Source organism: Phyllobates terribilis, unplaced genomic scaffold, assembly GCF_046119375.1.
Source record: "Phyllobates terribilis strain yellow unplaced genomic scaffold, ASM4611937v1 Scaffold_12__6_contigs__length_324123572, whole genome shotgun sequence".
Lineage (NCBI taxonomy): Eukaryota > Metazoa > Chordata > Amphibia > Anura > Dendrobatidae > Phyllobates > Phyllobates terribilis.
Window position 1 is genome coordinate 301,335,204 of NW_027362772.1, and position 13,546 is coordinate 301,348,749.

The 13,546-nt window shown below is 45.1% G+C and overlaps 1 protein-coding gene across 1 annotated transcript in view; it reads left to right on the forward strand.

Annotated features, from left to right (window-relative positions):
• The window catches only part of DRAXIN (dorsal inhibitory axon guidance protein), a 32,214-nt gene extending 18,892 nt beyond the window's left edge, over positions 1-13,322 (forward strand). The window contains exons 3-7 of the mRNA XM_073655409.1: positions 3,426-3,616; positions 6,576-6,684; positions 8,617-8,691; positions 10,743-10,832; positions 12,644-13,322. Coding sequence (XP_073511510.1) covers positions 3,426-3,616; positions 6,576-6,684; positions 8,617-8,691; positions 10,743-10,832; positions 12,644-12,756 — 578 coding nt within the window. The 3' untranslated portion in view covers positions 12,757-13,322. The remainder of the gene's footprint in view (positions 1-3,425; positions 3,617-6,575; positions 6,685-8,616; positions 8,692-10,742; positions 10,833-12,643) is intronic.
• The last annotated feature ends 224 nt before the right edge of the window (positions 13,323-13,546 follow it).

Sequence of the window (13,546 nt, forward strand, 5' to 3'; positions counted from 1 at the left end):
GGGGAGACCTCCTCAACTCACTGAACAGTTGCCAAATTTCTTGGACTTTGCCAAAATCTTCCAGAAAGCTGAAGAAAGTTTCTTGTGTATTATGCCAAGATGCTACTTTGTTTTACGGCACCCAGGCCAAAATAACATTAAAGGGGCATAACAAAGGCACAGACGGGGGGAGGCAGAGTTGTGGAGATAAAAATATGTTGATTACCTGTCAGAATGGTCCCACCAAAGTTGACTAGATGTTTTAAAGTCATGGCATATCGTTCCCATAATTGCCAAATAATAGCCCCACACTGCATTATATAATACTGGGTGGTTTTTATATGTTCCGGGGGTTCTTGTTCCTTGTGGCCCTTTAGGAAATTAGCATCTTTTTCCAAGTTTGCTTCTCCTAAAACAATTTTGGAACTTTGCTTTACACATCACAATTACTACCATACTCATAAGAGTAGAGACTTACGATAAAGGGGTTGCCTGGTGAAGAGAAGTCAGGGATAGGTCATAACTTATTGATTGGTGGGGATCCGACTACGGCGACCCCACCGATCGGAAGAACACGGTACTTTTATCCTTGTCATGGAGCGGCACTGCGCATTCGCAACCAACTCTCCATTAATTCTCTACAGGACTGATGAGTGACGTGTTTGGCTTTTTTCGGCAGCACCATGGAGAATGAATGGAGTGGTGGACGATCATGTGAACTTCCGCTCCATTCTATCAGAGATACAAGTTCCCCGTTCTGCCGATTGGTGCAGGTCCAAGTGATCGGACCCCCTCCTGGATCCTGTGGATAGGTGATAACTTCTCTTCACTGCTATGGGACCCCAATGTACATGCTGCTTCGGGGCATTGTCCATGCAAATCTTGGAGGAGCTTTTTGGGCACCCAAGAATCGGAGTCACATGTTGTCTCTGCATCCGTTGTAGCTACACCCAGCATATAAGGATGCAGAGGGTTACATTCAGCATTTAGCGCAGTCGGAGTCTGGAGATTGATGTGTTTTGTGTGATTTCTACTGCCTGAGGCCAAAGAACATGAAAAATCCGACCATACTCAACGTGTTGACTTGGAAACCACCGGAGCCTTTTTCACCTTGCAAATTGTAGAAATGCTTCATTTCCTATTGTCCTCTATGGACCCGCCACCATTACATTACCAGCCCGAAATGTGCATCGCCCCATCGCCAAGATCAATTATTGACCCTCATCCTCAATTTGATTGGGAAGAGCGATTTTCAAGGCTGCAAAGAGTTTAATCCGGCAGATAAAGATTTCCCATCGATGTTTTTAATGTCAGCCCAAAGCATCAAAGAGAGGTTTACGGACCCCCAGAGTGAGATTATCCCTGTTGCTGGCCCGCTCCTCGCCGTGGATTAGTCTACTTATTTTTAGGATCTAACATCAAATAATATTGAGCCATAAAGATATCTATCTCCTGTTTCACTTAATTGTAATAACGGCGCGGCTAGATTAACGCGCGGCACTTTGGCGAACTCCCGGGCCCACGTACAAGACTTTATTAACCAAGATTTGCTTACTGGATTCTAACGAGAACTTGGAAATCATTATGGGAATAGTCAGCAGCGGAGCGCTAATCGTCACCGCTGGAGACATCTTTTCTGTCTGGCTGGGTTTGCTTACGAGACGCGTTCTCGCTTCCTGGGATGATCGTAGCCTGTGAATTCATGAACGCGAGCAGTCAGTGGGGAGCCTTAATTTAGACAAATGAATGCAATTACACACATCCTAACAGCTAGGCTGTAATTGCTGATAACCCGGCAAAGACACCACCAGAGACCGCTGCAACATAGGGTTATAATTAAAGAAATATACTACGAGCGAAACGCGTGGGCCCTGCTGCTGCGCGCTGCCTCCAGCTTATGCATCATTTGGATCATGGGTAATTGTCCCATTGGTCTGTATTTCTTGGGAAGGAAAGGGCAACGCATCTCCTGAAGGGAATAGTGAGGGGGGGGGAATAATGTTTACATTGTGTGCTGAACCAACAGATCATCTTTATGCACAGATAGGTGTACGGAGGGATATGCACTCATACCGCCTGACTACTCCGGCAGGACTTTTTGTTTGTCATCCTTTCCCAAGAAAAACCACGCTGCACGCCAGAAATCACACTTTGGTAAAAGCTGCAGGATGGCGCTTCAACTTTTTTTTTTTCTGTTGCCTTCTCCGATCAGTATGCTACAGAATAGAAATCACACTTCGGTTAAAGCTGCCTCTTCCAAGCTGCATGCTATATGCCATAAATCATACTTTAGTTACAGCTGCCAGATGATGCTTTAACTTTTATTTTCTGCTACCTCCTCCAAACTGCATGCTACATACCACGATGCATAGCAAAAATCGCACTTCAGTTAAATCTGCAGGTTGGCACTTTATAATTCTGCTGCCTCTTCCAAGCTGAATGTGACATGCCGAGCTGCATGCCATAACTCATACTTCAGCTAAAGCTGCCAGATGGCGCTTTAACTTTTATTTTCTGCTGCCTCCTCTAAATTGCATGCTACATACCACGATGCATGGCAAAAATCGCACTTCAGTTAAATCTGCAGGTTGGCACTTTATAATTCTGCTGCTTCTTCCAAGCTGAATGTGACATGCCGAGCTGCATGCCATAACTCATACTTCAGCTAAAGCTGCCAGATGGCGCTTTAACTTTTATTTTCTGCTGCCTCCTCTAAATTGCATGCTACATACCACGATGCATGGCAAAAATCGCACTTCAGTTAAATCTGCAGGTTGGCACTTTATAATTCTGCTGCTTCTTCCAAGCTGCATGTGACATGCCGAGCTGCCATTCCATAAATTATTCTTCAGTTAAAGCTGTCAGATGGCCCTTTAACTTTTTTTTTTCCTGAAGCTTTCTACAAACTGCATGCCAGAAATCACACTTCAGTCAAAGCTGCAGGTTGGCACTTTATAATTTTGCTGCCATCTCCAAGCTGCATGTGACATGCCGAGCTACATGTCAGAAATCGCATTTCAGTTAACGCTGCTCTTTATATTAGTGGTCCCTCCTTCAATCTTCATAAGTGCTGGAAATGACATTTCGGGTTAAAGCTGCAGGATGGCGCTTATTACTTCCTGCACCACTCTAGATGCCAACCTGATAACTCCACCCCAGTTGTTTTTGGGCTGCAAATTCCATGTAGCGCAGCAGAGGTAGTCCGGTATATACTGATGTAGCATTACATTATGCAATTGTTACTTATGCACTGAATGATTTCTCTGTATTATCCATGTATTTTCCTTTTATCTATGACATCGGTGTAACCCTCCTGCTGCTCCATTGTCCTCAGGTGTACGGCAGCGGAAAACAATGATAGATTGTGAAGCGGTCCTTCCTCCGGATGGCGGTCCGGTGATAAGGGCCAATTTGCTCTCTAATCCTCCTTTCCTCTGTACTTGCAGGCAGAGGCTTTGAAGCCGAGCCCAGTGGCCTTTTGAAAGAAGATTTAAGCCTCCGAGAGCCCACCCAACTCATTCACGCTGAGCTGTCTCCCGGTGCGTCAGTCACCGCGCCGCCATTAACCATCACCAAGCCGATGTATATTAACGAGCAGGAGCCCACGGCGATGGTGGAGACGCCACGCCGCAGCAAGGTAGACGTCCGATCGATAAACCCGTCAGTTCACAGAACGCGCCTGGAAATATGGTTATCATGTCGTACGGTTGGCTCTGCCCGGGGCCAATAAATGATACTCGAGCGGAGATGAGAAGCTGCCGGATTAATATTGAAAAAGTTTTTTCTCCGGGCGGTGGCAGGACGGGGGCTGGTGGCTTTGAAAAAAATAAAAAATAAAACCCTTTGTTCTCAGCGGTTGAGTCTGAGGCCCAACACGCAGCATGCAACCTCTGATCATTCCATCTGCCTGCTCCACGCACGCTGCTCTGGAGCGGCCCTCGCTCCGCTCTCCTGGTAATACTCCGTCTTATGATTCAGCGCAACACTAATATCTTATTAAACAGGAGCCAAGCCGAACGGCAGCGACCGCGGGGCTCGCGGCTCCAAATAAAGCCAATTTGTACAGCCGCAAATAATTGCGTTTTCCCCGGAGAAAGCTGCTCCCTCCCCCCTACCTCAGCGCTGTCATGCTTCACATACATTAAAGGGTCGGAATATCGCAAAATATTAATCTATATTTAGAAGCGTCTCTTGGTGTCTAATAGCCAATATGGCCACCCATGATTAGCCAAAAATAGCACCATTCCCCCAGTCATGGCTTCAGACTAGTGTTATAGTCATAGAAATAAATGGAGCCGAGCTGCATTACCAGACACAAACTGTGGACAATGGTGGCACTGTTTATGGAAGAAATTATTAATTTATAAAATAATTAATTTCTCTAATAAAATTATAGATTTAAAGGGATTTACCAGATTTAAAAAAAAAATCTACACTCACCTCTTTGATCACCCAGCACTCCAGCAACCGCAGCTCCGGGTGTAGCTAGAGCAGCAGGGGACAGAAAAAGTGAGTCCTATTTTTTTTTTTATTATTATTTAATCGATTTTCTGTTCTTGGCTACTTTTTTTTATATAAATCGTAGAGAGCCCCTTTATATTAACCTTAAGGAGTAATTGGAATTTTATTTTTAACCCCTGTAATCCAATAGTACATATGAAAATAAGAAACTTTGTAATAAACCTTAGCAGGGAAATCTGCTTCTTTCTCCTCCAAAACTGATCGATCATTCTCAAAACTCTCAATTCACAATTATATGACTACAGTTTTTTCCATGACTGAGATAGGAGATGCCAGTTGGTGCTCATAAGGTTCGATGGAGAACTGTAAGTTTTGGGAGAAGGTGCAGCGGAATGTCTGCGCAGAAGTTGCAGCGGCATGTCTGCGCAGAAGTTGCACCGGAATGTCTGCGCAGAAGTTGCAGGGGAAAGTCTGCGCAGAAGTTGCAGCGGAATGTCTGCACAGAAGTTGCAGCGGAATGTCTGCGCAGAAGTTGCAGCGGCATGTCTGCGCAGAAGTTGCAGGGGCATGTCTGCGCAGAAGTTGCAGGGGCATGTCTGCGCCGAGGTTGCAGTGGAATGTCTGCGCAGAAGTTGCAGGTGAATGTCTGTGCAGAAGTTGCTGGGGAATGTCTGCGCAGAAGTTGCAGTGGTATGTCTGCGCAGAAGTTGCAGGAGAATGTAAGCGCAGAAGTTGCAGTGGAATGTCTGCGCAGAAGTTGCAGGGGAATGTCTGCGCAGAAGTTGCAGGGGAATGTCTGCGCAGAAGTTGCAGCGGCATGTCTGCGCAGAAGTTGCAGCGGAATGTCTGCGCAGAAGTTGCAGCGGAATGTCTGCGCTGAAGTTGCAGGGGGATGTCTGCGCAGAAGTTGCAGGGCATTGTCTGCGCAGAAGTTGCAGTGGAATGTCTGCGCAGAAGTTGCAGTGGAATGTCTGCGCAGAAGTTGCAGGGGAATGTCTGCGCAGAAGTTGCAGCGGAATGTCTGCGCAGAAGTTGCAGGGGAATGTCTGCGCAGAAGTTGCAGTGGAATGTCTGCGCAGAAGTTTCAGGGGAATGTCTGCGCAGAAGTTGCAGCGGAATGTCTGCACAGAAGTTGCAGCGGAATGTCTGCGCAGAAGTTGCAGCGGCATGTCTGCGCAGAAGTTGCAGGGGCATGTCTGCGCAGAAGTTGCAGGGGCATGTCTGCGCCGAGGTTGAAGTGGAATGTCTGCGCAGAAGTTGCAGGTGAATGTCTGTGCAGAAGTTGCTGGGGAATGTCTGCGCAGAAGTTGCAGTGGTATGTCTGCGCAGAAGTTGCAGGAGAATGTAAGCGCAGAAGTTGCAGTGGAATGTCTGCGCAGAAGTTGCAGGGGAATGTCTGCGCAGAAGTTGCAGGGGAATGTCTGCGCAGAAGTTGCAGCAGAATGTCTCTAGCTCCTCCTTCCTCCATAGAATTTGAAAAGCACCAACTGTTATCTCCTATCTCAGTAATGGGAAAATCTGTCTTCTCTGAGTACAGATTGTACCCATGTATCGAGGGGGAAAGAACAGTCCAGATGGAGAAAGAAGCAGATTTATTTGATAAGATATATTAGAAACTTTATTTTTTTCTTGTTTCTTATTAATTTATTAAATAAAAATTAAAACGATGGTTACCCTTTAAATATGTTACTAGGAAAAGGAGCCTAAAGTCCCTAAGTTCACAGCTTCTTACAGATAGGGTGCAGTGTAATAACACGAAGAATAAGGATGGAGGAATGAAGATCTTCGGGGTGAAACACCAGCTGATATACTGGGAAAAAAGTCCCCTAAAATTCCTTGTATCAGAATCCGTGGGATTTGTTTTCCTCTTGGTTCTGACAAACAGACAGGAAACGGATCTATCACTTCCTCCAACTTCCTGCTTCCTTCCTGTTGTCCAGAGCTCTGGAAGGAGAAAGAAAAAACTTGACCAATCTCAGAAACTAAACCCCAGAAAATTCCGAATTGAGGGGATTATTGAGAGTTGGTAGAGTGCTGCAAAATCAAGTGAAATTGGATTTTGGGAGGAGTCCCCCTTTAAGTGCTTCTAATCCTGCAGCAGGAACAATATTTATATTAATTTACTGTATTTCCAGTCACACGGGAAAAAGGGAGGAGACGTGATGCCGACATTAGACATGACCATGTTTGACTGGACAGATTACGAAGACATGAAGCCCGACATGTGGCCATCGCCAAAGAAAGGTAATTAAAGGGGCATGTAAGAGATGCCCAAAATGTGTCTGTATCAAAACTGGGTCCTTGTAAGTAGGAGGAATTAAGGGGAAAATGGGGGTTACCCTTACTTATTAATAAAATAAGTCAAACTTAATCTTCTTAAAGACACAGAGTACATACAGTTGTGCTTAAAAGTTTACATAGCCAGGCAGAATTTTTCCTTTCTTGGCCTTGTTTCATAGAATGTGAATGATAACAAAAACTCATGGTTATTGGTTGGGTGAAGCCATTTATTGTCAAACTACTGTGTTTTCTCTTTTTAAATCTTAATGACAACCAAAAACATCCAAATGACCATGATCAAAAGTTCACATACCCCAGTCCTTAAACCGTGTATTGCCCCCTCTAACATCAATGACAGCTTGAAGTTTTTTGTGGTAGTTGTGGATGAGGTTCTCTATTTCCTCAGATGGTAAAGCGGCCCATTCTTCTTGGCAAAAAGCCTCCAGTTCCTGTAAATTCCTGGGCTGTCTAGCATGAACTGTGCGCTTGAGATCTCCCCAGAGTGGCTCAATGATATTGAGGTCAGGAGACTGAGATGGCCACTCCAGAACCTGTTGTAGCCAATGACATGTCAACTTGGTCTTGTGTTTTGGATCGTTGTCATGTTGGAACGTCCAAGTACGTCCCATGTGCAGCTTCTGTATTGATGAGTGCAAATTTGCCTCCAGTATTTGCTGATAATGTGCTGCATTCATCCTTCCTTCAACTTTTACCAAGTTTCCTGTGCCTTTGTAGCTCACACATCCCCAAAACTTCAGCGATCCACCTCCGTGCTTCACTGTAGGAATGGTGTTCCTTTCATCATAGGCCTTCTTGACCTCCCTCCAAATGTAACGTTTATGGTTGTGGCCAAAAATTTCAATTTTGGTCTCATCGCTCCAAGTTACCTTGTACCAGAAGTTTTGAGGCTTGTCTCTGTGCTGTTTGGCGCATTGTAGGCGAGATACTTTGAGGCATTTGCTCAGTAATGGCTTTCTTCTGGCGACTCAACCATGCAGCCCATTTTTCTTCAAGTGCCTCCATATTGTGCATCTTGAAACAGCCACACCGCTAGTTTTCAGAGAGTCCTGAATTTCAGCTGATGTTATTTGTGAGTTTTTCTTTGCATCCTGAACAATTTTCCTGGCAGTTGTGGCCAAAATTTCTGTTGGTATACCTGACCGTGGTTTGGTTTTTACAGAGCCCCTGATTTTGCATTTGTTAATCACAGTTTGAACGCTGCTGACTGGCATTATCGATTCCTTGGATATTTTTTTGTATCCCTTTCCTGTGTTATACAGTTCAACTACCTTTTCCCGTAGATCTGTTGACAATTCTTTTGCTTTCCCCATGACTCACAAACCAGAAACGTCAGTGGCTGGATGAAAGATGCAAGAGTCTGTCTGGATCCCAGAAACTCACTCAGCTTTTATGCACACACACTGATTACAAGCAAACAAGTCACAGGTGAGGATGTTACATTTAGTAGCCATTCAAAACCATTTGTGTCAAATCCTGTGCATGTTATCAGGCCAAAATCACCAGGGTATGTGAACTTTTGATCAGGGTCATTTGGATGTTTTTGGTTGTCATTAAGATTTAAAAAGAGAAAACACAGTAGTTAGACAATAAATGGCTTCACCCAACCAATAACCATGAGTGGAGAAAAAGTTTTTTTGTTAACATTCATATTCTCTGAAACAAGGCCAAGAAAGGAAAAATTCTGCCGGGGTATGTAAACTTTTGAGCACAACTGTATAATATCATCTGTGAACTTTCATATATGGCAAAAGGGTTATAGTAAAGGTTAAAATGATTGTTAATAGGTTTATATCCATATACATTAACATGTGTGACGAGTAGATGAGTAGGTGTAAAAAAAAAATATGGGCATCCTAAAAAATGTATTTGCAATAGGGAAACGAGAAAAACTGAATACGACGTCAATGAGCGAAGAGGAACCATGCGACCATCATCTGGACTGTCTGCCAGGTAGGAGAAGCTGTCACTTTATACGGTGTTTAGCAGGGGTCACTTTTTTTTCTTTAATTTTTGGATTTCTCAGAAGTACCAGAATTAGTGATTATGGTCTGTGATTATACAGGCCGGAGCCTGAGGCTGCACCACTGAGAGATTCAAGTGAGGCTGGAGATGAGTGGGTTAAAATCTGCGCTGCCAGAGGTCCAAAGATGAGCAGGAGACGGGAAATGTGGAAATGGGGTTTATTGGTCAACGCGTTTCGAAGTGACACATTTCTTCATCAGGACAAACCACAATGATAAGTACCAGCCATCGAGTGAGGATATAACTAGATGCATCAATCAAATGACCGGGGTATAACGTCATCGTGCGAAAAATTATATGTACAAATTGGTGCCAATTATATGAAAATATTATCATAAATAGAACAGATGGTAATAAGAAGAAAAAAAGGGGAAGGAAAAAGAGAAAAAAAAGGAGGAATAGAGGCAAAGAAAAAAGAAGAAGACAGTTTAAATGAAGTGCTGAGAATGTAATAGAACCTGTGGTCAATGTGTGTATGGTGGAAATAGGGGAATAAACAAGTGAACCATTCACTATAACCAGAAAAAAGAAAGAAAAAAAAGGAAGAAAAAAGAGGGGAAATAGATAAAAAGGAGGAAAAATTATTATAGAGAGAATTTTTTTTTATTGTGTGAACTCATTGGGATGAGTAAAATAAAAACAAGGGAAAAATAACATCCCTTTTATCCCTTTTCTTCCTTTTATCTCTTTCTTTCTTCTGGTTATAGTGAGGGGCTCACTCAGTTATACCCCTATTTCCACCATACACACATAAGCAGGTCTATTCCATCCTCACCAGTTCATTTAAACATTTTTTTCTTCTTTTTTCTTTGTCTTATTTCCTACTTGTTTTCTAATTTTTTTCTCTTTTTTTTCTTTTTTTCTTATTATTATCATCCGTTCAATTTATGATAATATTTTTATATAATTGGCACCGATTTATATTTATATATATATATATTTTTTTTTTGCACGATGACGTTGCAGCCCGGTGCTATGATCTTAGAGGTCCGTTATTTTATTGATATGTCTAGTTATATCCTCACTCGCTGTACTTATCATTGTGGTTTCTCCTGATGAAGAAGTGCGCCACTTTCGAAACGCGTCGACCAATAAACCTCATTTCCACATCTTCCCGTACTCTTTCTCACTGTGAGATTCTAGTAACAGGATTTCCTATTCTCATTCCATTATTTGACAATGATCCCAAATTTTCACGGCTTTTTGGAAAGTATCCCGGCAAATTTTCGGCACCCTGGTCCAAAGACGTGCACAAACCCTGCCCACACATTGAGCTGTCGGTAACTATGGACTCCTCTCCGGTAGCGCAATGTTGTCATGGAAGACCCTGTGTGGATCGAAATCACCGCCCCAATCAATGGTGCCATGTATGCACGCACATACCCATTACGTTGGGTAGATATTGACGTAGTTGGTGATTTGGGCCTACACATGGTTTCCATGACAACACAGCCCTGGACAGAAATATGAAGGAGGCATTTTAGGCCCCTATAAACAATAAATGAAGGTCAACAGAACGAGACGACTATCTGATGTGTAAAGGGGCCTCCCGACTCTCCCCTGACAGATGTAGACAGATGAAAAAGGCGCTAAAATTAAAATGGCTGATTCTTATGTTTTCAGGGGATATGAGCCACTTCCTGAGGTGTCTGGAGGGATGAGACGACGGGGTCTCACATCGGCTTACTCCCTGTAGGACAGGTCTCTTATATCTGGTCAGGTTTAATATCAGAAGTGCGATCTCAGTAGTGCAGCCTCAGGCTTTGGGCCTGTACCTTCAAGTGGCCATATCTCAGCATAGAAGTAACATATTATAAAACGGCTTTCACATTTATAATGTGCATCAGACGTTCTTCTATATTTCGTGCGCTCGGTCTCTTGATGGTTTTGATGTGGTCCTTCTGCTTTAACTCCTCTGCGTCCTTCGGTTGCACTTTTATCGCAGAGTATATATTGTATTGTGAATTCTCTGTTCCCAGGATCGTGCTGTGATTTACGGGAACATCTCTGCAAACCTCACAACCGGGGGCTTAATAACAAGTGCTACGACGACTGCATGTGCACCGAAGGTCAGTGGAGCTCGGCCGTCACTCGCTTAATGGCTCCGCCACTAAAGTCAGAGCAACCTTGTGCAGACGACAGGAGTAATGAGTTATATACTCAATCAGGAGAGGATAAAAGGGAATGTAAGAGCCCGGAACAGAGGGGCCACAGGGGGCTACTGGGGCCAATGAGGAGGGAGAGCCCAAAGCCTTGGTATCAGGAATATTTACAGGGCTCCCCTTTATAGAGCGACGGCATCACTAATAGGAAATGAAAGAGGCCAGAATTGTGTCAAGGGAAGGAAAAATTGGCGACTCCCAGCACCATGATGGGGGGACTTGTTCTCTTTACTGTGGGGCCCTCTCTCTCGTTTTCTACATAGGACCCTTCTCCATTGGCCACAACAAAAATTGGCTAAAGAAATTCATTTTGGGACAATTTTAGGGGATGACAAACTGGGCAATCACCAAGGGCCTAATTTTCTAGGTACTGGACCCTGAGGAGCAACCTAAAAGTGAACCTTATAAACTTGACTATCACAAATAACCAGGGGCTCAGGATGGTACGCTAGACCACCAGCAGCTACACCTTTAACCCCTAGGCCGCATAGGGTATTGCCATGTAATAATCCAATAAATAGACTATTTCTATGCTGGAGTTTTAGAACTTTAGGCCGATGTGCCAGCTGTATGGAGCGGGTGCCGGGTCTATGGAGCGGGTGCCGGGTCTATGGAGCGGGTGCCGGGTCTATGGAGCGGGTGACAGCTGTATGGAGTGGGTGCCGGCTATATGGAGCGGGTGCCGGCTGTATGGAGTGTGTACCGGCTCTATGAAGCGGATGCCGACTTTATGGAGAAGGTGCCGGCTTTGTGGAGCAGGTGGCAACTGTATGGAGCTGGTGCCAGCTGTATGGAGCTGATGCCAGCTGTATGGAGCGAGTACCAGCTGTATCAGGCATGAGCCAACTAAATGGAACGGATGCCAGTTGTATCAGGCGTGAGACAACTGAATGGAGTGGATGGTAGCTGTATGGAGCGGGTGCCAGCTGTATAGAGCGGATACCAGCTGTATGGAGCGGATGCCAGCTGTATGGAGCGGGTGCCAGCTGTATGGAGCGGGTGCCAGCTGTATGGAGCGGATACCAGCTGTATGGAGCGGGTGCCAGCTGTATGGAGCGGATGCCAGCTGTATGGAGCGGATGCCAGCTGTATGGAGCGGGTGCCAGCTGTATGGAGCAGATGTCAGCTGTATGGAGCGGAGGGTAGCTATATGGAGTGGGAGCCAGCTGTATGGAGCGGGTGCCAGCTGTATGGAGCGGATGGTAGCTGTATGGAGCAGATGGTAGCTGTATGGAGTGTGTGCCAGCTGTATGGAGCGGGTGCCAGCTGTATGGAGCGGATGTCAGCTGTATGGAGAGAGTGCCAGCTGTATGGAGCGGGTGCCAGCTGTATGGAGCGGATGGTAGCTATATGGAGTGGGAGCCAGCTGTATGGAGCGGGTGCCAGCTGTATGGAGCGGATGCCAGCTGTATGGAGCGGATGCCAGCTGTATGGAGCGGGTGCCAGCTGTATGGAGCTGATGCCAGCTGTATGGAGCGGGCTCAGCTCCAAAGCCCGCACCTTACATGTGGTGCACACATCCACCGTACAAGACCTGTTTCCGTCTGCATAGTGCCCCCCATGCTCCTTGGCCCCAGGATCTTGCCCGGGTCTGCGGATGCTGACGCCAGCTTTGGGCGCCATATTGTTGTACTGTAGACCTTGAAGCTTGTATGAAGCTGTATGATGGTGACGTGTATGACATCGTAATGTGCATCTGTGTCTCTTCCTCCATCCAGGCCTCCGATGCTACGCTAAGTTCCACCGCAATCAAAGAGTCACCAGGAGAAAAGGACGATGCGTCGACCCCGACTCCATTAACAAAGATCAGGGATCGTTTATTTCTGTCTGAGCTGTATAGGAACGATCCTATGGGAGAGCTGACGTCCGCCTGTCACCACGCAGCTATGTAGCACGCGTCCTTTCCTGTCATCCGTCGCGATTGACAAGGACGAACTCGTCCATTAAAATTCCCTTTTATTAGGACATAAATGACAGCGGCTCATTGGCAAATACTCATGTACACTCTCAATCCGTATTCTCAATCAGGTGTTAACTTGCTGCAAAAAAATAAGACGCTGTCAGGGAAAATACAAGATTTTGCTGAAATTTCAGTGAAGGGTCTGGCAATGTGCACAAGCGGCAGAAATCACCAAGAATTAGCATAGAAGAGTAATAGGCTATAGCGACACCTGCAGGCTCTGATGGGTACTACACCACAAGAACTGACGATCCCCGATGAAGACGATCTGAGGATTATTTTTTTTCCCCAGAAACAGCGCCACTATAGTACACTGGTAGTGTCTTGTATTGCAACTTATAGCTATCTATTCGAATAATGCAATACCAAATAAGGCCAATGGATAGGAGTGGCGCTGTTTTTGAAGAAGAAATTGAATCATGCCTTTCCTTTGTCATCCTGTCCTGTAAATCCACCATTACCTCCAGCTTTTTTAGTGTCCTGAACAGCAAACCTGTCCCGTTATGTGACTAATGTATTTGTCATGGACTTTTGCCATTCAGAGGTCTAGGTGGCAAATGATTTGGCTACCTTTACAGCGGCCACGTGCACCTGAGAACCACGGCCCCATGTGGGGAGGAAATAAATGCACAACTTTGCAGTAACTCTGGTATTACCGGCA